At 36.0% G+C, this 25,000-nt stretch overlaps 1 protein-coding gene across 22 annotated transcripts in view; it reads right to left on the reverse strand.

Annotated features, from left to right (window-relative positions):
• The window catches only part of LOC144974983 (inositol 1,4,5-trisphosphate-gated calcium channel ITPR1-like), a 212,761-nt gene that overhangs the window by 142,879 nt on the left and 44,882 nt on the right, over nucleotides 1-25,000 (reverse strand). For all 22 annotated transcript variants that reach the window (XM_078918589.1, XM_078918582.1, XM_078918578.1 and 19 more), the window contains exons 6-14: nucleotides 24,723-24,881; nucleotides 15,470-15,652; nucleotides 13,932-14,078; nucleotides 12,463-12,558; nucleotides 8,827-8,987; nucleotides 5,833-5,932; nucleotides 5,399-5,559; nucleotides 4,075-4,222; nucleotides 1-34 (exon numbers count right to left, since the gene is read on the reverse strand). The exon at nucleotides 1-34 is cut by the window's left edge and continues 128 nt beyond it. In XM_078918589.1, the coding sequence (XP_078774715.1) occupies nucleotides 1-34; nucleotides 4,075-4,222; nucleotides 5,399-5,559; nucleotides 5,833-5,932; nucleotides 8,827-8,987; nucleotides 12,463-12,558; nucleotides 13,932-14,078; nucleotides 15,470-15,652; nucleotides 24,723-24,881 (1,189 nt within the window). The remainder of the gene's footprint in view (nucleotides 35-4,074; nucleotides 4,223-5,398; nucleotides 5,560-5,832; nucleotides 5,933-8,826; nucleotides 8,988-12,462; nucleotides 12,559-13,931; nucleotides 14,079-15,469; nucleotides 15,653-24,722; nucleotides 24,882-25,000) is intronic.

The following is a 25,000-nucleotide window of genomic DNA, read 5'->3' on the forward strand; positions in this document are numbered from 1 at the left end:
TGTCGTTGAATGGTGCTTGCAGAATTTTAAAGATCTGCATTGTATAAAAAACAAGTGCATTTCCAGATTAAAAAAAAAAAAGTCAAATTTCTCTGAAATAAAAAATTAGGTATGCTAATCTTTTTTATATAAATGAAAGGAAAATCTGGCAACATATAACATGATCTGTCAATGCTTAACCTTCATGCCAATCAGCCATTCCTTGGAAATGTTTGATGTCTACCAACACATTATTGCTTTTAACAATTTCTATGGTTATTTCAATGTAATACCTTACCCAGAAACAATGTCATGGGTTAAGTCCATCAGCTTCTCCAAAAAAATTTGATCTCGTCAATTCTGGAGATTCGTGGTATTAATCACTGAAATCTTATACTGATTACTCAGGCGATAACATCAAGAGTACACAGTGTTGAACAGGCGAGCCTTCAATTCTCTACCTGCGCCGCAGTCGAGAGGTCATTCACTCGCATCAAATTCCCAACCAGTGCAATGGGTTATCTCCCGTGATACTTAACAGATTTGTTTCTGATATCTGGTTAAATTACAATCGCTTTTGCACAACCACAGTCGACTTTACCAATATCTTTATGTTGGTACCATACACTCTATCATTAAAAACTACTGTCTTTAAGATATTTTGCATATCAGCACAATTTCAAGTATAGTTTGTTAAATTTAATTTATTAATTACATTATTATAAGCAAACAAAACGATAGAAACTCTAAAAACTTGCTCTAACCGATGGAGGAATAAAGTAACCTTTCATTCATTCCCTCACGTTTTGGGTTCCACTCTTAGTTCTTTGATGATAAGTAACAACATCTTGGTGCAGCTGTCCGATTTGTTACGCTTTGATCATTGCTGATTCAGAGGGTATGGATTCCAGTCAAGATGTCTTCCTCTCACAAGTTATGTTCAACAGGTGGTCACATGAGTTTAGGTCAATATTATATGAATGCAATTATATTGGCTTTTAGTTCCACTAGTTACAAAGGTGGTCAATAAAGAACATTAGAATAAAGTCTGAGTCGTTTTGCATTTCAGTTGTATATATTTGAAATTTACTTCCCAGGTTAAAATATTGTTTCAGTACTTTGTGGGTAAAAAAGAAACCTTATATAGTTTGTAATTATTATGATGTAATTATCAATATATGATTAATAAAGGGTGATCATTTTAACCATGCATGATACAAACACGACTTAACGAAGGGACAAAGGATAAATAGGAGCTATGTCATAAAGAAATGTGTGTGTGTATATATATATAATATATATATATATATATATATATATATATATATATATATATCTGAGTTTGTGTGGTGTGGTGAGAGAGAGAGAGAGAGAGAGAGAGAGAGAGAGAGAAGAGAGAGAGAGAGAGAGAGAGAAGAGAGAGAGAAGAGAAACGAGAGAGAGAGAGAGAGAGAGAGAGAAACAGAGAGAGAGAGAGAGAGAGAGAGAGAGAAAGAGAGAGAGAGAAAGATTTTTTTCATTTCGTTGATGAAGGACAAAAGACATTGGTTTATAACTGTATAAGTCACTCTGTTGTCTCCATAGCTTCATTTATCCGTGACATATTTTGTGCTGATTCCATACTGTTACACAACGGGGCTGCTAATGTCAACCTTTTGCTGTTTGTTTTTCTTTTTGCATTTTTCGAGAAGGTTGGGCAAACATTGCAATTACTGATTTATTTTAATTTTATTTCGACCAGATGTGATGACTATGCATGACTAGTTGCTGTTGTCAATGCTTTCCCTCATCTTTGTTTTTAATAGTGTTGTCTCTGTCGGAAAAAAATTGTAACATCGCCTAACAGGCATCGTGTCCAGTTCTATATGTTACATGTTGCTGTTGGTCAGGACCCTATTTAAAGTGTTTTGAGCATGTCTAGTGAAAATTGCGCTATATAAACAAACTCAAAAGCTCAATATTACGTAGTCTGTCATGACACTTGTAGCGCATAGTTTTGAGGACTTTTTAGCATCCTCATTATAAATGTCCACATTAAAGATGAGATTAATATTTGTTTTTAAAGATTAATTTCTGGTTTTAAATCCTGAAACAATTATATTTTGAGATTCGTTTTCATTTCCTGTGTTTCTTGACTTTTCTACAAAGCCTACACAGTTCATTCAAGTTATCATGATTTTTGAGTGTGCACCATGACTAAATGAACTTTGAAAAATCATAATAAATTCAATTTTGTTGACGCCCAGATGGAATTTTAGCAACTTATAGTCCAATTATAATAGATTCTATTTGTGGAAGAATAAAATTTGTTTTATGTTTCTGTTTGAAGAATTCAATTTTTTATTGGAAAAATGAATGCATTTTAAATTACAGAAAAACGGTTGAAATATCACGATCATTATATACAGCTCTGGTATGAAATACATATGAATGGAAAGAAAGAAATCTTGATAAATATTACAGAGTAAAGAAATTTGTGTTTAAGCTCATTGTAAAGCTAAACAAAGAAATGAAAGTGAACATAAATCGACTGGTATCACCCGATATCACCGTAACTGAACTCGCTAGGGGATTCCCCGTAATTTGGCAGGCATGACCCCAGGTCAACCTTGGGTCATCACTTGAACTAAGTTACCGCTCAGGCGATATTCGACTAACTAAATTGGGCCGATCGAGGCGCTGAACGCCAAACCCGAACGGATCTAGCCTTCTCACGTGACCATGAACGAGATCTGGATAGTGAAGGCTCTCAAGTGATATGCAGCATCGGATCTAAGGTCACGTGATAGAGGATAACTTGGGTTGCTGACAGCGACATGGCCAATGAAGCTGAGAAGGAAAGAATGGAGACTACCTCAGGCCTCACCCTACCATGTGTTAGGGGAGGGGCAAGGTCAGTGTCATTCAATAGTAGATAATTGTGCATGTGGGGCTCTACCCTAGATACGGAGAGAAAATTATAAATTGATTACGGGGGAAGGTGAGGGGAGGGGGGTTTGACCCACCAACGACCGAGGTGTTAGGCTTCGGGGAGACCATGATACGACATCAAAGAGAAAAGGCCGACTGGTCTTGGATGGTGGAAATGGTTGGGGGGTGGGGGGTAGGAGGTAGTGACAATCAGCATGGGATGTATACATTAACATTAATAGTATAGGCAATAGATGACCAGGGATGTGTATTGTTTGTATATGTTTGTGTGTGTGTGTGTGCGCGTGTGTGTGAAAGGGATTACACAAAAACACCTTTCTCTGTAGCTTCCAAATGATTACGTATACGATAAATTTGAAAACCACATTGTTTGAATCAGCTTGCAAAAAGGAGAACATTTACCTTTGTTTCACATAAATAGGTTTAGAAATAACATTTTTTTTCTAGTAGAGTGATTTTGAAAAAAATATTGCTCAAATTTCTGAATTTAATGATAGTTTCTTTATTTTTCTGTCGATTTTCTTGATTTATATCTTATTTTTCAATTCTCAATGCGACGAGCACACTGATGTATTTGTGTGATTCAAAAGCGTTTAAAAACACTAATTGCGTTGTTTTTTAAAAAATATATATATACTGAGAGTCCTGCCTCACTAATTAATTCCTGAGCGTTGAGATGGTGACGCAACTATTACATACAAGACCTTGCAGTCGAGTCGGCAGGGCTTTTGGGTTACACAACCACTATTTACTCATCGGTCAGCAGTACTCTTTGATGTATACAACACTCACCGCCTTTACGCAAAGCCGCCTGTCCATAAATCAAGAGATAATCTCCTAACTGTTCACAAGCAAGCTGTCAAACGAGCAATCGATGATTAGATAAGAATCTCAAGATCTCATATAATAAGGTAAGTTTTGGAGAGGTGATATCCCCCCACCCGTCATCGGACAGAACTTTCATTGCATTATATCATATAAGCTCCGCCTCCTCTTTCTATTCCGGAGTGACGAGATTAGACGAGAGGACGCGAGAAAAAATAAATCACGTGTTCGGTCAGTCGATCGTTCCGTGAGCTTAGGCGTCCAACTATAACTTGGTATTTTCGTTACTGTGAGTAAAGTGACGCCATAAAAAATTTTTTAAACACAAGTTTCCGTTACCTGTTTAAGAATATTTTGTTCTCGAATGAGTTTTTGCCTCTCTCTATCAGGTTTTGCAATGACAAGATCAAGACAATCTCCTTGGTGATTGGATAACTCTTGATGACCCAGGAAGTAGATGACGTCTGTTATAAGCTGGATGACAGATCTAGGATACAAATTGGCAAATAAAACAAAGAATGTGACAATTTCATTGTCTGGAACAATTTTCTTGATCCAGCACTAAGTAAAAATTTGTTGTCATTGAGCAAACTATTTACTCATCTAAAATCATGAGAAGTCAAACCTCTATAGAACAAAATCAAAACCTGAAAAAAAAACTTGCTTCATTTCAGAGCTACTCAGAGAAACTCATAGAGAATGATAGTGACTAAGACATTTATTCACATTTATCCAACAATATTTTTCAGAGCACACTGTGTATACGTCTGCTGTGCTGATTCAAAGAAGAATCCAACTGTATATGGTTTTAACTCTTTCACCATAAGCGAATTTTGATGATTAAAAAAGCAATGTGCTCTGCTGGCATCAGCAACCATTTCTCGTCAGGATATATTCATGGTTATTCACATTGTGAACCATTATGTAAAAGTAATCTAATAATGAAAGTTTTATCCTTACAAATTAAGGGTATATAACAGATATAATACCACCCTTATCATATCTTTATTTTCTGAAAAATAGTAATATGATATGATTTTTTTAAATAGACTAAAATAGTGCAATTCAGTGAAATCTTGACATAAACAAGTGACTTAAAATATATCTTTTTTTTTTTGCTCTTCTTTTACTTTTTATTTTTGCTTTTTGTTTGCTCTTTTAATGGTTTTACGGCACTTGTGACATATTTAGGTCATTTCAGTTCCCAAAAAAAAAGGAAGAAAATGAGATATTGAAAAAAATTCTTGAATGACAAGAAAAAGGAGACTGGTTCAAATAGGGAACAGATATAGATTCCAAGTGTATTTAGTACAGGATCCCACTAAGAGGAATATACTCAAATGTTTACAGAATATATCAAAACAAAATACATAACTAACATTACATAACAGAGAGAGGATTAACAAGGGAAAAAAATATAAACTCCCAAAACTAATACTCAACATTTGGCTGTTACTCCCTCAGCCAAGGACTCTGGCAAGGACCAGGACAAAACCTGGAAAACAGATATAGGGGTATAGAAGACATAGCAAGAATCTCCTGCCCACCAAGAGAGATCATAGGACCCCACCTAGTAAAACTCCTCTCATTAAATTTATTATCAGCACCAGCATTATTTTTGCATGATTATTATTCAATTTAATAACAAAAATTAAACATTTGCCTTCTTTGGTTCTGAGTGATAGATGACTTTTCCAGTTTATTGGCGATTTCAGTGAGAACTTTGGCAGCATCATTGGCGAAATCTAAATCTCTCACTTCTTGAGCAGACACAGGAACAATCTGAAATGCTTCTTTGTCCTCCTTGATCTTTGCACAACCAATCTGTGAAAATGTATTTGTTGATTTGTTTGTTCAATACCAATGTTGTTAATATGAAAATGGAGGAAATGATCACCAGAGATTCAAATCAAAAATATGTAGTTAATCAAAGCAGCTGATCTTTGACAGTAATCAAGATTACATCAATTTTACTTTAATTGCCAAATTGAAAAGCTTGAAGCACTTTTTTGTCATAATAGCACCGAAAAGCCTTTTAATTATTGGTAATTAATGTTGGACACATCAATGACACAATTAGGGTACATAATCATTCACCTTATTCATGATTGGTTTGTCCTCATCCTTATCCAGTGGTATTGAGGTGCTATGAACCCATGAATCTGTACACAAGTGATGAAGTCGTACATAGGTTTGCCTGTCAAGAAGCAATTGGATTATTGGAAGATGATACATGTTATCAAGTAAATATGATATTTCATCAAGTTACCACAAGTCCTATTGATTCCACCTTTACAGTGAAGTATCTGGATACTATTTCATTCTCATATGGGGTAGTTGATAAAAGAAATAATACACTTATACAGTATTTATCCCAATTTTATCACATGCTCAAAGCACTTTATATTATTTTTCTCTTGGTGGACATGAGGCAGTGTGACTCAGCGGTACAGTCTTTGCTTCATATCCTTAAGGTACTGAGTTCAATCACCTGCTGTTCTGGGTGGCCTTGACCAAGTTACCTCACCATATCTCAGTTTGTGGAGCTGCACTGCGGCTGATGCCTGGGCTATTTCAGCCTTCTTCTTCTTCTTGTGGAAACTTCCAATATTGTCGAGGATAACTCCACAGTTTGTAGGGTATTACATTGTAAACATGTTAAAACACTGCAATAATAAAAATATTTAGATTAAATGTGATCTCTAGCAACCACATGAAGGCACATTGGCAACCGTTTTCAGCCACGTGAGCTAGGAGGCTATTGCACAGTCGGGGGGTGGAAGGGAACAATGAATACAGGTGGGCATCCGTTTTTTATGTTGGGATGGTTACTCTTGCTGTGTGTCCCCTCATTGTTCTTTTGCTGATATCTTTGATGTCGTTTGGAAGTTTGAGGCACGACTTTTTGTAGTAGATCTTGTGGAACATTTTAATTCTATCTATGTTTCTTCTCTTTTTCAAGGGTTCAAGGCCAATCCGTTATATTATTTCAGATGCGCTTGGGAGAGGATATAATGTGTTTGTGATGTGTCTTGCTATTTTTCTTTGGATGTTTTCTAAAGTGTCGGTTTTTTCTTTGTATATGGATCACAAATTGAGCTGCCATACTCCAAAATTGGTCTAACAATAGTTTTAAAAGCAAAAGTTCGAGTTGAAATTGCGCATCTTTTAAATTTGCAGTGATGCGCTTGCTTGATTTGCCTTTGAAGCCAGGTGACATATATGGTCATTCCATTTTAGATTTTTAGCAAACTCAATGCCAAGATATTTTGCTGTCCTTACATGTTCCAGGTTTTGACCATGAGGTTGGTATTCAAATGTAATCGGTACTTTCTTATTTGTGATGGTTAGAACATTGCACTTTGATGAATTGAATTCCATTTGATTTATTGTTTCCCATTCTTATATTTTAACTAGATTGTCGTTCAAAGTTTTGCAGTCATCTGTTGTTCTCATCTGGTTATATAATGGTGTGTCGTCAGCAAAGAGAAACACATTTGACCTCATGGAAGATCATTTATGTACACTAAGAATAAGGTGGGCCCAAGGACTGAGCCCTGATGTACACCTGATGTCACCATGCCGATAGTGGAAGTCTCGTCATTGACAAGAACTTGTTGGATGCGGTTGTCCAGAAATGCTGCAATCCATTGTAACATTATGTTTCTGATGCCAACATCATATAGTTTCTGGATTAGCCAGTGATGGAATAGACCCAAAAGACAAATTTTTCCAATGAGATGAATAAAGAGAATTTTATTTTTATCTTTATTTTTAAAATAATTTAGCATTTGAGGCAGCACTTGTAGTTTATTATGTGCTTAGACAACATATTTGATATAAGATAAATACTGTTTGATGTGAAGATTGTATTAGTCATGAAACAAGTAAAAATATTACTTGCTAAACTACCCTCTTTGTTTGGCTATGTGGTCTAATGGTATGGAAAAGACTCTTTACTCACATTCTCTCAACGTACTTAGGTGTAAAATGAGTACCTGACCGTTTACAGCATTGTCTCTGTCCGAAAAAAATTGTAACATTGCCTAACAGGCGCAATGTCCCGTCCTAAATGTTAAATGTTGCTGTTGGAAAGGGACCCCTTGTAAAGCGCTTTGAGCACATTTAGTGGATAATGCACTATATAAAATCTCAATTTTTTAAATCATGGTGTATGCTGAACAACACACAAGACTTTAGATACTATACTAGATTTAGTTCTTCAATGTCCGAACACATCCAAAAATTCATCCTACACCATAGCTCCTCTGCATTAGGCAGCATAACTTTGCATTATGGACAAGAAGGCTAAGTTCCCCCCCCCCCCCCCCCCTACACACACACACACACACACACACACACACACACACACACACACACATTCCCATACACAAGCATGCACCCATACAATTTGTATTATTGATTTCCTTTAGCATACTTGCCTCCCTAAAAATTTCAAAATCAGTAACCAATACAAAATTCATCGGTAATAAGTAAATTCCAATGATACTAAACTAAACCATTTTTTTTAATGTGACATGCAAACTTTTATATGTAAAATATTGTTGTTGACAGCCACCACCATACCATCGAGATGATTAATCAACATCAGGGTACCTCGACCTAATCAATAGCAACAAAGTAGTTTAAACAAGTGTTGACCAGCTGTGAATGGCAAAACAATAACAAATAGGCCAAACTGACACTAGCCACACACACACACACACACACACACACACACACACACACACTAGCCACACACACACACACGGGGGGGGGGAGAGAGAGAGAGAGAGAGAGAGAGAGAGAGAGAGAGAGAGAGAGAGAGAGAGAAAAACAGAGAGTCGGAACTAATATTGACACCAAAAAAAACTACAAAAGCATTTGAGTACATAGAAAATGAAGAATTTTGAGACCTGTAAAATCTAAAACTTACCTAGAACTAGGAAATGGAATGGAAGCTTCAATTTAATCAGTGAAAACAGATAATGTGGACGTTTCCCCTTTATCAACAAAACATGATGAATGAAACACAACATACAAATATTATTTATTTCTTCAAGCTTCAAGCAGCAACATTTTCAAACTTACCTAGGCACAAGAGAATCGCCTCGAATCATTGTGGTGGGATCCAATTCAAAAATAGATGCAATATCATGGCCATGAGGTACAGATACCAAACAGAAAACGGGCAGATTAGGTTGACCTCTCAATTTGCTGCGTGTGGTATCTGGTGTGGGGTCATTGTCCACCTGAATTGTGGAAGAAAATATCCCCTTTAATATTGCTTGTTGATGCTGTCACTGTCGTCATTGTTGTTGTTGTTGTTGTTGTTGTTGTTGTGATGTTATTGTGGATATCATTGTTTTGCTTTTGGTAAAATTTTGTCACATGCCAAGGACAACAATGACCATTCTCTGGTCATGATGAAATGTAATATTAGTCATATTAGTGTATGAATATCTGGATAAATTTAATCAATATTGTTAGTTTTAATGGAAACAAAAATTAATGTAAAGAAAATAGCAGACCGGTCAAGTTAGTCGTATGCCATGAAATTGATTACATATGGTCTCTTGCGGTCAAGTTAGTCATATGGCATGACAATTTATTACATATGGTCTTCTGCTGTCAAGTTAGTCGTTAGACATGACAATTTATTACATATGGTCTCCTGCGGGAATAAATGTAATGTCATGAAGCACATGTGAAGCTGAACAACATATAATTATAAGTGCATATTGATTGATTTTATGGATATAAGAACGGCTATGCCCAACCTTATAAAGCTCTTCATAATGAAGTTGATTTAACATTTAATGTCTTTTATCTAGTATGTATGTTAAGCAACAAATTTCACTGGAACTATGCACTTCTTAGTTAAAGCAAACCCCTTTTATACAACACTCAGGGGACCGGATAGAATGCATTTTTTAATAAAGGCAAGCTTTATTGTCAGATACATCGGTTGCAGTTGAAGTGCTAATGGCTTTCTTTTGGCAAGTTGTGACTACAATTTTTCCCCTGTATGAAGGCAAATCAATAGTTAATAATTGGAATATGTTTTCTTTATTTGCATTGTTTCAAAGGAACCTGCCCAATTTAATGGAATTGGCACTCTTGATGTCACTTTAGGGCTTTGACCATGTCCACGTTTCAGTCGCGATTTTATTAAACTATCAAGTTCATATTGATCTCAAATCACACCTAGTCTTTGCACTGAGTCCATTTGATCAATGATACATGGAATGAAAATACTATCTGCATATTCCTTAAAGGTGCGTGATAAATGCACCAACAAGCAGTTTTGCCCCTTTTGATGATGTGCCAAATGACTGTGTGGAGTAATTTTCTATCTGCCCAATGTTAGATGGATATGCTAATGATTTGTCAATGATCGGTTCGTCATCATCCAAATAACTAGAAATTTGCTCTACATTAAAACATTGTTCACCTTCACGTAAAAGCTCTGAGTGATGATCATCCTCCTTCCCGAAGTAGAGAACAGTTTATCCTGTGCTAGTTTGAATCCTTCAAGCTCCTGTCCACCCACTCTCGCTAATGCCTAAAATATTAAGTCATAACATCGCATTTGAGCTGTAACTTATGCCAGCTTGCTAGCACTGTGCATGGTTCGTACATTCCAAAATCATGTTTACGGCTTTGCTTTTGCGGTAAAACAGAGATAGTCTCATCTTCCTGTCAGTAGCTTCCTTGTGTCTTTCACAACTGCCGTTCATACATGCCTCTTCCGATGGCTCTGAGGGTCTAATGTTTGCCTGTGAGTTCATTCTATTTTCCTTCGTTGCTGTTTCTGTAACGATATTGTTTTCCCTTTGGATGGGGTTGTTATCCCTATGCCAAACCCCAAGGCTTGGATATCTAGGCTAAATTTGTTCTAGATCTTGCGCTAGATCTACTCGCAGATCTAGTTCTTGTTCTAGACGGTGTGCATACAATTAACACTTTCATATAACATTCTTCACACAAACCTTTAGCTTTTCTTAACATTGGAGACTATATAAATAAAAAATAGTCAATTCTTACCTTGTCTTATCCTCGAATCCACACTGAATTGATGATTAGAGCGTTACTAAGCACAAATTATCAGAATATTTCCTGCCATTCAGCCCGTTCAATCCATTTGACTATCTATTTATCTAATCAACGAAAAGACATGGCAAACAATCCTTAATTCCATAGCTACCTTTAGTATATGCAAAACAGAGTAACATAAGTCAGTTCCACAGTTAATGAGTATTCACCACAATATTGTTACACATTGATGAAGAAATTGCATCACAACACCTGTTGACACTATGCATTTTTACAATCCTCTGTTAAATTTGTGAGTGATGCTCAGGATCTGTGGGTTGTTTGCTCCGGTTGAAAGGTACGTACTCAAGGTGGCTTCTGGTCATTTGTTTACAATTATCAGTTGATATCAGGGGCAAAATATACTTAATTTTTAATTTTTGAGTCAAAAATAAAACCACTGATATGTGTATTAAACTAGAAATTTTAATGAACTACACGATAGTTGACACAATTTTCAATAGTGTATGCGTTGTATGTTGATTGAATAACCAGACTCATAGTAAATGATTATGGTAAAAAAAAAAGGCATCCGTGTTAATAGCTTGACAAGCGTAGCAACAAGAGGTCACGGAGGAACCATCAATTGGAACAATCAATTTCCAGCTTTGTATGTTGATTGAATAACCTGAGACTCATACTATAAGATTATAGTTTAAAAAGGCATCCATGTTAATAGCTTGACAGGCATAGCAACAAGAGGTCATGGAGGAACCATCAATTGGATTCAATAGTCTGATGTCACATCCACCCAGCAACGAGCAGCTTGGTTCTCAACAAAGAAAATTGGTATTTTTTATTTTTCATGGTGGTTAGAACATTTTCACATGTCATGTGATCAGAATGTATAAAAGTCAAAACATGATCAGATTTATGTGTTTACTCCTCTGGATACACTTTCATGCTCATCGGAGAAGTATTTCATAAGGGCGTCCGCCATTGTTCCAATAGTTTAGAACCAGTTACTACGTTACTTTGCGTCATTACAAGGGAAGTGACGTCACGAGTATTAAAGCTTATTGGAACAATCAATTTCCAAGAAACTAGGTCAGTCATTCATTCTTTTTCTTGTCCACATTAACAAAAACTAAGTCACAATCGAGCGAAACTGATGTATGGAAAGCCATTAGTCCCATCAAAATAGGATGTCTTCGAGATTTTGAAATCGGTGTATGTCCTTTTAATGAAAGAAATAAGCTTGCCTCTATTCAAATTCTTAACCAGGAGATTAAACTGCTTACATTACATATGCTTAATCAGTTTCACTAAAAAGTGCAAAGTTAAAACATTTACCGTACACACTATCTAAAGAAAATCCTCATATCTTTAGCCCAATTATTGTATTTTTTGTTATCAAGGATATGAGTATACCCATAATCACATATAACATATATCAATTTACCTTTTGAAACTATAAAACACATTACAACTGGCGATTTTTTATTGAATTAGAAAAAAATTAGAATTTCTTTTTTTCTTTTTTTTTGGTGATGTTTTTGTCTTTTCTTCGCATTTTATTTATCAGTTTGTTTTTCTTTTATTTTTGTTTTGCAATTTCAGATCATACAGATTGCAACAAACAGACAAAAAGAGAGAAAATTTTTGACATTAATATTTGTATGACATTCTTACCTCTGCTGCCAAATATTGTCCTGTAGCCAAGTGTTTGAATCTAAACAAACTGTTCCAGTGACCAGCACCTCCTCTACAAGGGTCATGCTGCACCACCTAAAAAGTATTAAGAGATTAAATATAAACATTCTTTTGTATCCTTGTTGAGAAATGAGTGCAATGTAGCATATTGGCAGGGGAAAGACACTTCAGATGAATAGAAGGAATGAACTTGACGTCACTAAACTCATTGTTATTGATTTTACACTGCCAGTTGGGTGATTAGTTCTGTAAACGTTTCCGGTTATACATAGTTTTTATGTGATTGTATGTTGCATCTGGTGGACATATGCTGTAACTTTTACTAAACCCAGAGCAACAATACAGAAAGGCTAAAGAAAATAAGTTTTGGTGGGGTAAAATGAAAATGAGAGGTTTCATTTTAAATTGTTTTTGTGTTGTGAATTTAAACAACAGGAGTGAGAAAAAAACATAATAGATTTCAGAAAAGCCTTTGACAGATTTTGGAATGATGGACGATATAATGTATGAAAACCTATGGATCTCAAGTGAAATACTAAGCCTTTATGATAAGACATAACAGCAAAAGAATACACAATATGTCAATGAAGATGGCACAAGTGAATATTGTACAGCCTTTGTACCTTTAACAGAAAATTCTATGAGCAGACCATAGTCAAACACAAAGGTTTACAGCAGAGTTATTTCTCTGACAGGATTACAGAAATCTGGTGTCAAAAGAAAGAAATTTGTCTTGGTTTGGCCACATTTCTCGCCATGAGACATTGGCAAAAACCATCATGCAGGGGACATAGGAAAGCAGAGGAAGAAGTACTGGATGGATAATATAAGGGAATGGACAAGAATGGACAGCCCAAGATTAATGTGAAAAGCTCAGGACCATCTGGATGGAGAGTACTTGCTGCAAAATCATCTCTCATGTCTCCTCTACAACCATCTTGGTCAGGAAATTGGTAAGTGATTGGAAGAGAATGAAGAGAGAGCAGGAAGACGGAAGCCAGTCATAAAGATTGTCAAAACATCTCATCATGATATTTTAGGTAAAACAATTTATGCACAGCCATTATGGATGGCAAAATAAGGACAGGGTGGTAAGGTTAAAATGTGGATGAGCAACATAAAAAAATAGACTAGAATTGAATTTTTTTTTTAAAGTGAAAAAACTAAAGTTGTCCTTTAGAGCCAGGGAGCCAGAGTTTATCCCTGTTTCTATAGTGTGAAACGGACAATAGAAATTCTTTACTATCCTTTGGACAGGACAGTAGACTATCGCGACACTGGTCTATCGCAGGAATTGAGTAAGCTTTTTTTAAAATGCCTAGAACTGAGAGGAGAAATTTAACACAGTGAAATCTTCATCCCAAATGTCCCTCCCATGATCAATTGCTGGTCATACAAGTAAGTGAGTCTTTTATCAACCTTTTAAAAGTAGATCATGCTGAACTAACCTCCACTTCCCACAATGCTTTGGAGCTTGTTGCTGCAGTGGCAGATGTCCTTCCTGTGGTTCGGAGAAAAACATATTGTTGTTTCTTGTACTCGTCAGCAGTAAGGAATTTCTCTTGTTCAGCATGAAACAATCGAATCACGTCTCCCTGGTATATTTTAGTGGAAAAAGCAAATTTGTTCAAGGAGTTATAATTTATTTTAGTATACTTGATACTGAGTATAATAGATAAATAGGTAAAAAAAATAATTAATACATAATCAATTTATTTCTTAATTTATGAATACATAAATACAGTCCAATCCGGATAATCGCAACTCGGTTAATCGTAACTTTCAGTTGGTTTTTGTTTCAATCAAAGAAAAATGATTACGACAACGGGTATGAGTTTACCATAAGTTATGTGTGTTGCAATAGTGGACAGGAAACTAAACTTCTATTAATTGCAACTTCAGTTAAGCGCAACATTTTCGCTGATCCCAATGTGTTGCGATTATCCGGAGTGGACTGTACATAGAATAAATGGATAAATAAGATGTAAATGATGGAAAGCAGAATATTTTGAACGTCCTTCAAATTGCATTTGGTTTCTACACCACTCTAAAAAGTTTTTTGGTCAGCAGAACAATAGAAAAAATCTTCTGGTACTTTGAAATTGAGCTAAACAAGATTAAGATTTCAAAGAAAATGTCAGTTCTGTTAACTTTAATTTCAAACAACTGCAGTTTCATTCATCACAACACAACTATAACAACTATGTCAAGATCAAAATAATGGTGAGTCAAAATCTTTGTAAAAGTCTAATAATGATGCTTTACAAAATGGGAGAGTGAACAGATCACTACACTTAAAATAGCACAGTCAGAGAAGAGAGCTCGGCTAATCTTTTTTTTTTTTAAACCTTTATTTTAACTTCTTTTTTTTTATTTTTAAAGGAACTGAAGAAAGTTTGAAGATCAATTTTTGATCAAAACTGGTGAAACTGAATTTCCCAATTATAGTCCAAATCATATTTATTCTTAAACTAATGAAGATATCATTATGAAATTTGTTTCATTTCATAAAGAAATCATTTAAGTTTTATTTTTATTTTTTGTTGCCATATTTATTGATGGGAGTTGAATCAGCCGACAAAGAAATGATAAAAACATTTGGAGAGAACTTGGGCGACACATCAAAGTACTGATCACTGGTGGACACGTTGAAATCCATTACAGATGTGTGTATTTTTAAAAATTGTTGAAAAGCTGTTTAGTCATTTTTCGAGTTAACATCATGTGCTTAGCTGCGCTGTCTGTTTCAAACTACTATCTTATTGGTTCCAAACTTCTGGGACAACTTGTATATAACAGTATCAATATGCAGAGCTTCAAAAAGCAATACAAGCACTGGTTTATCTTGAAAGCTCAACATTCACGTAAATTCTTAACCACCATTTCTTTTATATTTTGGCATTGAATTCTCTAAATGTCCCCTTGAATATGATATCTCTCATCAAAAGAGCTGATATCAGACATGCTAGTTAGGAGTGATACATACCCCCTTCAATATATCATCTTTGTTTTCCCGATAGTCCATGAACAGATTGACTTTCCAGCAAGTATTACAGCTGACAGAGTTGACTTCTTTACAACCTGGGTTGTCCACAAGGTCATAGTTGCTGGCATGGAGGGGTTGGACAGCATTGACTGGATTCAACACTACTTTGTCACCAACTACAACCTGAAGGAATGAAATCAACATTACAAATAAGTTTGATGACTAAACATTTTAAACTCCCATGTCATAGTCTTCAGACAAATCATACAACTTAATTGTGGATTGATTATCTGCTAATTTTATGGATGTTAAACTTGGTCTCTTTGGATCGCATCTTTAGAAATAAATGTGAGGCATTCAAGAAAAAGGGTTACATGTCATATTCTATTAAATTAACAATAGTTATTGGTATGGTGTAAAAGAGAAGACAATTCTCTACTTACATACTTAAATAAACAACAATGTGAAATTGAATATAAGCTTCAATTTAATTACGAAAACAGAATGAATGGACATTTCAGGTTTCCCCTTTATCAACAAACAGGATGAATGAAACACTACAGATGAATGAGATGATGTGGTAGTGGCGTTGTTAAGATGAATAAAATAAACAAAAGACTTGCACACCAGAAGTGATGGGAAGCTGTTCAATTTGGCACGACTGAGAGCAAAGACCAAGGTCTGCACAGTTCCCAAAAGGGAAATGTTATTTGCAGATAACGTAGCTCTGTGCTTGCATGCCGAGGAAGACCTTTAGCGGGTAATGGACAGGGTTTCCCATGCATGCAGGGAATTCAGGCTGACGATCAGCTTCAATAAAACTAAAGTCATAGGTCAGGCTATCCCCTCTACATTAGCAATTCGCGTCAAGGGGCGGGGGGGGGGGGGCGACATTAAAAATGATGAATTTTGACCCAGTTTGCTAAAATTAGATTTTGGTGGGATGTTGTCAAGTGACCATTTGTCTGCATAAAAAATTGCATGAGAACTTCATTTTCAGTTGTTTTTTTCGACTCAAAATAACGTATTTTGTGACCCATAGTATGGTTAAATCCTGCCCATTTTTAGTTTCAGTGGACTGATTTCATGAAAGAATATCAAATAGTCTTTATAACTAAGTAAAGGCAAAAAATATCAATGAAATGAAAAAAATCTCCTCTATCTTCAACAACCAATCACTTTGTTCTTAATTATGCCATGTGGTCACAATCCAATCAGAGAGCGAGAGGAGAGTTTTTCCCTAAACTTGTTTACTTTGACTTTTAAATGCGTTTTTCTCAAAACTGCAATTTTCGTCACTCCCTCAGTTTTCAACCAATCTTCTTCAAACTTTCTACAAATGAGTGTCATACAAATACGCAGGCCTCTAGGAGCCGGATTATTGAAAAAAAATAATGTTATGAGTAGTTTAAAATTATGTAACTTTTTTCAAGGGGAATAATCGAGTAATAACTTTGAACTTCATTTTTAAAGTATTTAATTTAAAAATTAAAAATCGGGCTTCTAGAACCTCTTTATTTTCCTTTTTTCTACCTATGGCCAAAATATTATGGCAATCTGTTGAAAAACAAAAAAGCCTTTGACTTTTTAAGATTTGTTGTTTATTTTCCAATATGGCGTCGTTTCCATAGCAACGGGCAACTTTTTTCGAAAAAAATTATATTCAATCATCCTTCCCAAACATATACATTATGACTGTGCATAGAAGTTTAGGGTATTTCATCAAATAAAATAAAAGTAACCCTTTAGTGTCGCTCCCCCCCCCCCCCCCCCCCCCCCCCCCCCCTTAACAATGAGGAGCTAGAAGTCACTGATCACTTCAAAGCGAATCGCCAAAGCTGCCGCTGTCATGGCACAACTGAGCCAGAGAGTGTGTACCAATAAGCAACTCACTTTGAATACCAAACTCAAAGTCTACCAGGCATGCATACTCAGTAGCCTACTGTACGCAAGTGAATCCTGGACAACATCTGCTAGACAGGAGAACCACCTGGAAAACTTCCATCTTTTGGCATCAAGTGGCAGGACAGATTCATCAATATCGCAGTGCTAGAAAGAGTGAACTTCCTCAGCATGCATCTCATACTCTGCCAGCGATGTTTGCTTGGTCACGTAGACGGGATGGAAGATAGGCGCATACCCAAAGACATCATGAATGGTGAACTAGCTTCTGGACGATGACCAACTGGCTGCCCAGCTCTATGTTTCTATGATGTCTGCAAGCGAGACATGAAATTGACAAGCATCAACTCAAACACATGGGTATCGCTTGCAGACCACAGTGGCTGTAGTTATGCAGTGAGCGAGGGATTCAAGAGAGGTGAGAAGAGGAGAGAAAAAAAAGTTTGAGGAGAGGAAAGCAATGAGGAAAGAGAGGCAGCATAACCAAGCACTAAACCCACAGTCAAACTACATGTGCGGTAGAGACTGCCATGTGAGGATCGGGCTGCTGAGTCAAACCCGTCGCTCCTCACAACAAGACTGATGAGACCAAAATCACACAGGGCACAAACCATCGTTTCTTGGGATGGAAGGATGTCTACTACTACAGATTATTATATTATTATTATTATTATTATTATTATTTATTATTTATTTTATTATTATTATTATTATTATTATTTATTATTATTATATTATTATTATTATTATTATTATTATTATTTATTATATTATTATTATTATTATTATTATTATTATTATATTATTATTATTATTATTATTATTATTATTATATTATTATTATTATTACATTATTATTATTACATTATTATTATTACATTATTATTATTATTATTATTATTATTATTATTATTATTATTATTATTATATTATTATTATTATTATTATATCATTATTATAATATCATTATTATTATCATTATTATTATTATTATTATTATTATCATTATTATTATTATTATTATTATTATTATTATTATTATTATTATTATTATTATTACATTATTATTATTACATTATTATTATTATTATTATTATTATTTATTATTATTATTATTATTATTATTATTATTATTATTATTATTATTATTATTATTATTATTATTATTATTATTATTATTATTATTATTATTATTATTATTATTTATTATATTATTATTATTATTATTATTTTTATTATTATTATTATTATTATTATTGTAACAGTAGTGTAAATAATACGTTCATACCAACCCTTTTGATAAGAACCACTTCACATAATAATAAGAACTTTTTAGCTCCCTTGTTTTTTCCGTTTATTATTTTTCGTTTCGTATCCAGCTAGCTTGAAAATAAAGAGCTGCACTAAATCCAATCATCCTGTATTGTATACTCATTTTATAACTATATTACATGGTGGCAGCGGTAAACCTACTATTTATCTACCCTTGTGTCCATTATTTTGAGCAGGTAACATTGTTTTTGAGATTAATATGGCTTTTAGTCAGGTACCAATGCCTTATCTTGATTGGTGCAAAGACAACAAACAAGAAGCATACGACGAATGGAAGGAATTCATGGAATCGTTTTTTATTATAAACAATGTCGATAATGCAAATAAGTATCATTACATCCTGCTATCTACGGGCACCAAAGGTAGAGACATCGTCCAGTCCTCCAAACTATCAGCAGTGGATAAACAAGACCCAATAAAGGTATGGAAAGTTTTTGAAAACTTCTTAGTAGAAAAATCCAACAAATGGGTGGAAAGGATAGAGCTACAGTCACTGTCCCAGATGACAGACGAAAACCTAGAAGCGTTTGTATTGCGTCTACGGAACAAGACAGCAAAATGTTCGTTTAGAGATGAGAACATACGCAATGACAGGATGCTGGAGCAGCTGATTAAAGGCTGTAAATACCAAAACGAACGAAAGCGACTACTAGAACAGGGTGATGCGCTTAATCTCGAAACAGCCATAAACTTACTTAAAAGCCACGAGGCATCAATCCGGCACATGGCAGAATATAGCACAGCAGCCTCGGGAGCGGAGTCAAGAACACAGGCCGAACTAGATGCCATAAAAGCAAGAGATTATAGACAACTACAACAGTGCCGTCAATGCGGTCTTCGACACGAACGAAGAAAATGTCCTGCTTTCGGCACAATGTGCAAGATATGTGACAAGCCTAACCATTGGGCAAACGTTTGCAGATCCATCCCCCCTAACTCGAAACAAAACAATCGAGACCATAAACAATGGGATAAAAATCATAGATTTACACTCAAGCCAAAAGTTCATGACCTAATGGCAGAAACTATTAATGACGATGAATTCAACATTGATACTGTTGGGATTGACAAAAATAAGAGAGATGAAATATATACGAGAATTCCATTGGAAGTACCTCACAGATCACAAATTATGAACCTGAGAGTCAAGGTCGACACTGGTGCGGATGCAAACATTATCACAGTGAGAGCATTGAACCAAATATATCCTGATGAAGACATAGACAAAGTGCTCACAGGAAACAAGACAGTCTTATCTGGCTACGGAGGTGGTACAATTGATCAGAGAGGATGCTTACAAGTCAAATGCAAAGGTCACAGCCTCACATTTTATGCAGTAGACTCAAACAGCCCAAATATTGTAGGACTTGAAGCATGTCGTCTACTCAACCTGGTGAAAATAAACTGCGCTATACAAGCCAAAACAAAAACACCACTCGATGAGCTAAAGCACGACTTTCCCGAATGTTTCGACTCCATTGGCAACTTTGAAGGGGAATTCCATATTACTCTCCGGGAAGACGCCACACCTGTAATACATCCACCAAGGAAATGCCCCATACACATACGGGACGAGCTACTACAGGAGCTAAACAGGATGGAAGAAATAGGTGTCATTGAGCCAGTGAGTCAGCCAACAGATTGGGTAAATTCATTGGCATTCAGTAGAAAATCTAATGGAAAACTCCGGGTGTGCTTGGACCCCAAAGATCTTAACAAAGCCATTAAAAGAGAACACCATAGGACACCAACCCTTGAAGAAATCTCGCATAAATTCTCCAATGCAAAAGTCTTTTCCAAATTAGATGCGCAGCATGGATACTGGGCAATCAAACTAGATGAAGAATCAAGTCTGCTGACAACGTTCAATTCACCCTTTGGGCGATACAAGTTTATAAGACTCCCTTTTGGGCTCAGCGTCTCCCAAGATGTCTTTCAGAGAAAAATGGATGAAATTCTAGAACAATGCCCAGGAGTAGAAGGTATCACAGATGACGTATGTGTATATGGCAAGAACCAAGCAGAGCATGACAAAAATTTGCTCCATTTAATGGAAGTAGCAAAAAAACATGGCCTTGTTTTCAACAGTAAGAAGTGCTTCATCAGACAGGATAAAATTACATTTTTTGGTCTAGAATGGTCCCAAGAAGGTGTCCAGCCTAGTCCCAGCAAGTGTGACAACATCAAATCAAAGGCCAGTCCAAGCAACAAAACTGAACTGCAGTCGTTTCTTGGGATGATCCAATACCTAAGTCCGTTCATTCCAAGGTTAAGCGAAAGAACTACCGCACTGAGAGAGCTTTTGAAAAAGGATAATGTCTGGAACTGGAATAGCTCGCATGAAAAAATATACCAAATGATGAAGAATGACATCCACCAGCATTTGAGGCTATCTTATTTTGACCCTCACAAATCCACCACGATAGAAGTGGACAGCTCATTGAACGGTCTTGGAGCAGCGCTTCTACAGGATGGAAAGCCCATTGCTTTTGCATCCAAGAGCCTGACAGACACAGAAGCACAATACGCAAATATCGAACGTGAAATGCTGGCCGTCGTCTTTGCATGTGAAAGATTTCATACGTACATTTACGGCAAAGAGATAACTGTACAGTCTGACCACAAGCCCTTAGAGACAATCCAGTTGAAAAACATTGCGAAGGCACCTCCACGACTACAGCGCATGCTCCTACGTATACAACCATACCAGTGCACCATTACATACAAACCTGGCAAAGAAATGGTTTTTGCAGATTTTTTATCCAGAAACAAACTTACAAGTGGTGAGGAAATTGAGTTGGACGCCACAATCCATCATGTAATAATAAGCCCAGAGAGGAGGACTGAGCTTTTAGAGGAAACAGCAAACGACGCAGAACTTGCCTCACTCGCAAAGCAAATAAGAGAAGGTTGGCCTGAAGACATCAGTCAAGTGAAGAAAGCACTTAGACCTTACTGGTCCATGAAAGAGTTACTCTCTTTTGACAATGACCTCATCATTAAAGGCACAGCTATTTTGATACCAAAGAAATTACGAGAAATGATACTGGACAAAATTCATGCAGGTCATCAAGGTCGAGACAAATGCATTCTACGTGCAAAAAACAATGTATTTTGGATCGGTATGACAAAAGACATCACCATGAAGGTACATTCGTGTCAGATTTGCAACAAATATGGAAAAAGCCAGGTACGTCAACCGCTATTACAGCCCAAACTACCAGATATCCCATTTGAGAAGTTAGCGGCAGACATATTCCATATGGATGGAAAAAATTATATCCTAATGGGAGACTACTTCAGCAAGATGCCATTCGTAAAAACACTGACAACCATGACAAGTCAAGAGATAATTGAATACTTTCAATCAGTGTTTGCTATTCACGGTATTCCTCTCACGCTTGTGACCGATAACGCAAAACAGTTCACAAGCACGGAATTTAAAGCATTCATGAAGGAATGGGAAATCGAACATATAACTTCCAGTCCTTATTTCCCACAATCAAACGGCTTCATTGAAAGGATGGTGCAGACGGTTAAGAACTGCTTAAAGAAATCAAAAGAGACCAAACAAAATCCGCAGATTGCTCTACTCAACCTAAGAACTACACCGATTGACCAGACATTACCTTCCCCCGCTGAACTTCTGTTCAACAGATCAATCCGAACTCCAATACCACGAACAATGAAGATCACCCCCAGAATAGATCAAGCTCGGGACAACCTGAAACATAGACAGCTGAAACAAAAGGAACAATACGACAAAGTATCTAACACTCTTCCACATCTGCATAGAGGTCAGCCGGTCCTCCTACAAGACCCAATTTACAATACATGGTCAGCAGCAACAGTGATAGATCATGCCGCGGAACCAAGAAGCTACACAGTGGAGACACCCAACGGTACTGTCCGCAGAAATCGTATACATCTTAGGGAAAGAAAGACTCCAGGTTCTCCATCGCTCAACAACAACAAAGAGTACACAACACAACTTGCACAGCAGGAGACAAACAATGGTCCAGACAATGCCCTGGAGACTCACATTCCTGTACCTACCCACCACACAAGGTCTGGTCGGGAAATTATCCGCCCTAAAAGGCTCGTCGAAAACTACTAACCATAAGTTCTACTATCGTCAGCTGTCACCTCACTTTATTCTCACTCTTCATTACCCTCTACACAGGTAGACATGCAATAATACCCTTGAGGAAGAGTGACTGTCAGAATAGTCTACAGTCATTTCATAGGCAATGTCACTAGTATAGGTAGTGCTGTAGAATGCAATACACAATACCCACAATGCACCAAATTTCTATGCCTACACTGAATATTAATGGATATTGAGGTGAACACAAAGACAAACACTAGGTTAGGGACCAGTGGATAAAGGGACACAATAATGCCCTCCACTGGGTCGAAGTTACCAGACCTCTAGTCTTTTTTCTTTCAGGTGATGCCCACATTGAAGAGCCTATTTCCCAACTTATTATGATCTCATCCTACCTTATGTTAATCTAAAAAGATTAGGAAAGCTTACTGAGGTCATTTGGAACTTTAAATCTTTACGTTATGTTTTGTTACTTTTTGGCATCCTGCCCACTGATTGGCTGATCTGAGGTTCTTAACCTAGGGTCCCCAAATTACATTTGATGTTCTAAGTTCTATGCTCTAGACAGGCCCTACGAGCATAACGTGTTTATATATCTATCTCAGTCTTGATTAAAATCATGTTTATATATCTATCTCAATCTTGATTTAAAAATATGCTTATGTTCTATTTGAGAAGGGGGATGTAACAGTAGTGTAAATAATACGTTCATACCAACCCTTTTGATAAGAACCACTTCACATAATAATAAGAACTTTTTAGCTCCCTTGTTTTGTCCGTTTATTATTTTTCGTTTCGTATCCAGCTAGCTTGAAAATAAAGAGCTGCACTAAATCCAATCATCCTGTATTGTATACTCATTTTATAACTATATTACAATTATTATTATTATTAATACTATTATTATTATCAACACTATTATTATTATTATTATTATTATTATTATTATTATTATTATTATTATTATTATTATTATTATTATTATTATTATTATTATTATTATTATCATTATTTCCTGGCGTGCAAAATATCTGTTCCATTTATTCTTGTTTCTGCTTAAAGAGTCATTGTTCATTAACAGAGAATCATCTGTCCTGGGCCAATTGTGTTGATGAGAGATTCTGTAGGCCTTAAGAAAGGGGTGCAGGATCTCTCCCGCCTCACATCTCAATTTTCAAGACTGTCACATGATTATATTCCAATTACAAATAGTTACCTATACAGAAGACTTGGTCCACAGGCCGACCAGAGAGATAGTATAGGAGTTATAGCATTAGGAATAAGACTGAGATATAGGGCTGATTAGGTAAGAATAGGACAAATAAAAAACAGCACACTATAATGTGAGAGTGAGATGGTTGGATATGAAAAAGATCATGAACCACTCACTGATGAGTTCTGTCTAGAATGAGCGATACCACCTACTCCTTCACTGTTTTACCACCAGAACTCAGTTAAAACTATGTGAAAATAGGAAGCAACACGGGAAGGTGTTGTTAAGGCCACAATAATGCATGAGAGGCCATATGCAGAGTAATCTCTGCCCAACAGGCCAGACATGATTATGTGAGGTGTTGGGTTCGAAATGTATATCTATTACATTTCAATAAGCAGGACGTCCAGCCAAGCCCTTGCACCTTCCAGACAATTCAACAATTCTCTACATTTTCCTGTTTATTTCATGAAAAAAAAGTAAATCTACTTTTCATCTATGAATTAAGATCTCTTTCTTTCTTTTTCTTTTCCTCTGATCTAGGCTTTTTCTGCTTAGCAATATCATTTTGAAAAAATCTTTAAAATTCCCCTTTCATATCATGACCCATTTCACTAGATATTTCATTTTCATCATTATTTTCATTACATATTACATATCAAATGATGATACAATGGAATCATGATGTCCTTTTTTACCTTATCTCCAGGGGAACTATGTTTATAAAAAGGCTGTATATAGAACCAAGAGCCTTCATTTCCAGAACTGTCCAATATCACCCTCATGGCATTTTTCTCCAGCAAAGCAGGCAGGCGTTTATTTACAGTTAGGAACTTGTTACTCTTGATGTGAAGCAACTGTGGAAGAAAAAAATGAATGCAATTTGGTTTCCTTATGTTAATTCCATAAAGGTGTGGGGACCTAATCTGACTACATGGCGACGAAAGATAAACATCCTTTTTAAATACAAGACATG

The sequence above is a fragment of the Berghia stephanieae genome, chromosome 6 (assembly GCF_034508935.2).
Source record: "Berghia stephanieae isolate SIO BIC M18660-M18661 chromosome 6, UCSD_Bste_1.3, whole genome shotgun sequence".
Taxonomy (NCBI): domain Eukaryota; kingdom Metazoa; phylum Mollusca; class Gastropoda; order Nudibranchia; family Aeolidiidae; genus Berghia; species Berghia stephanieae.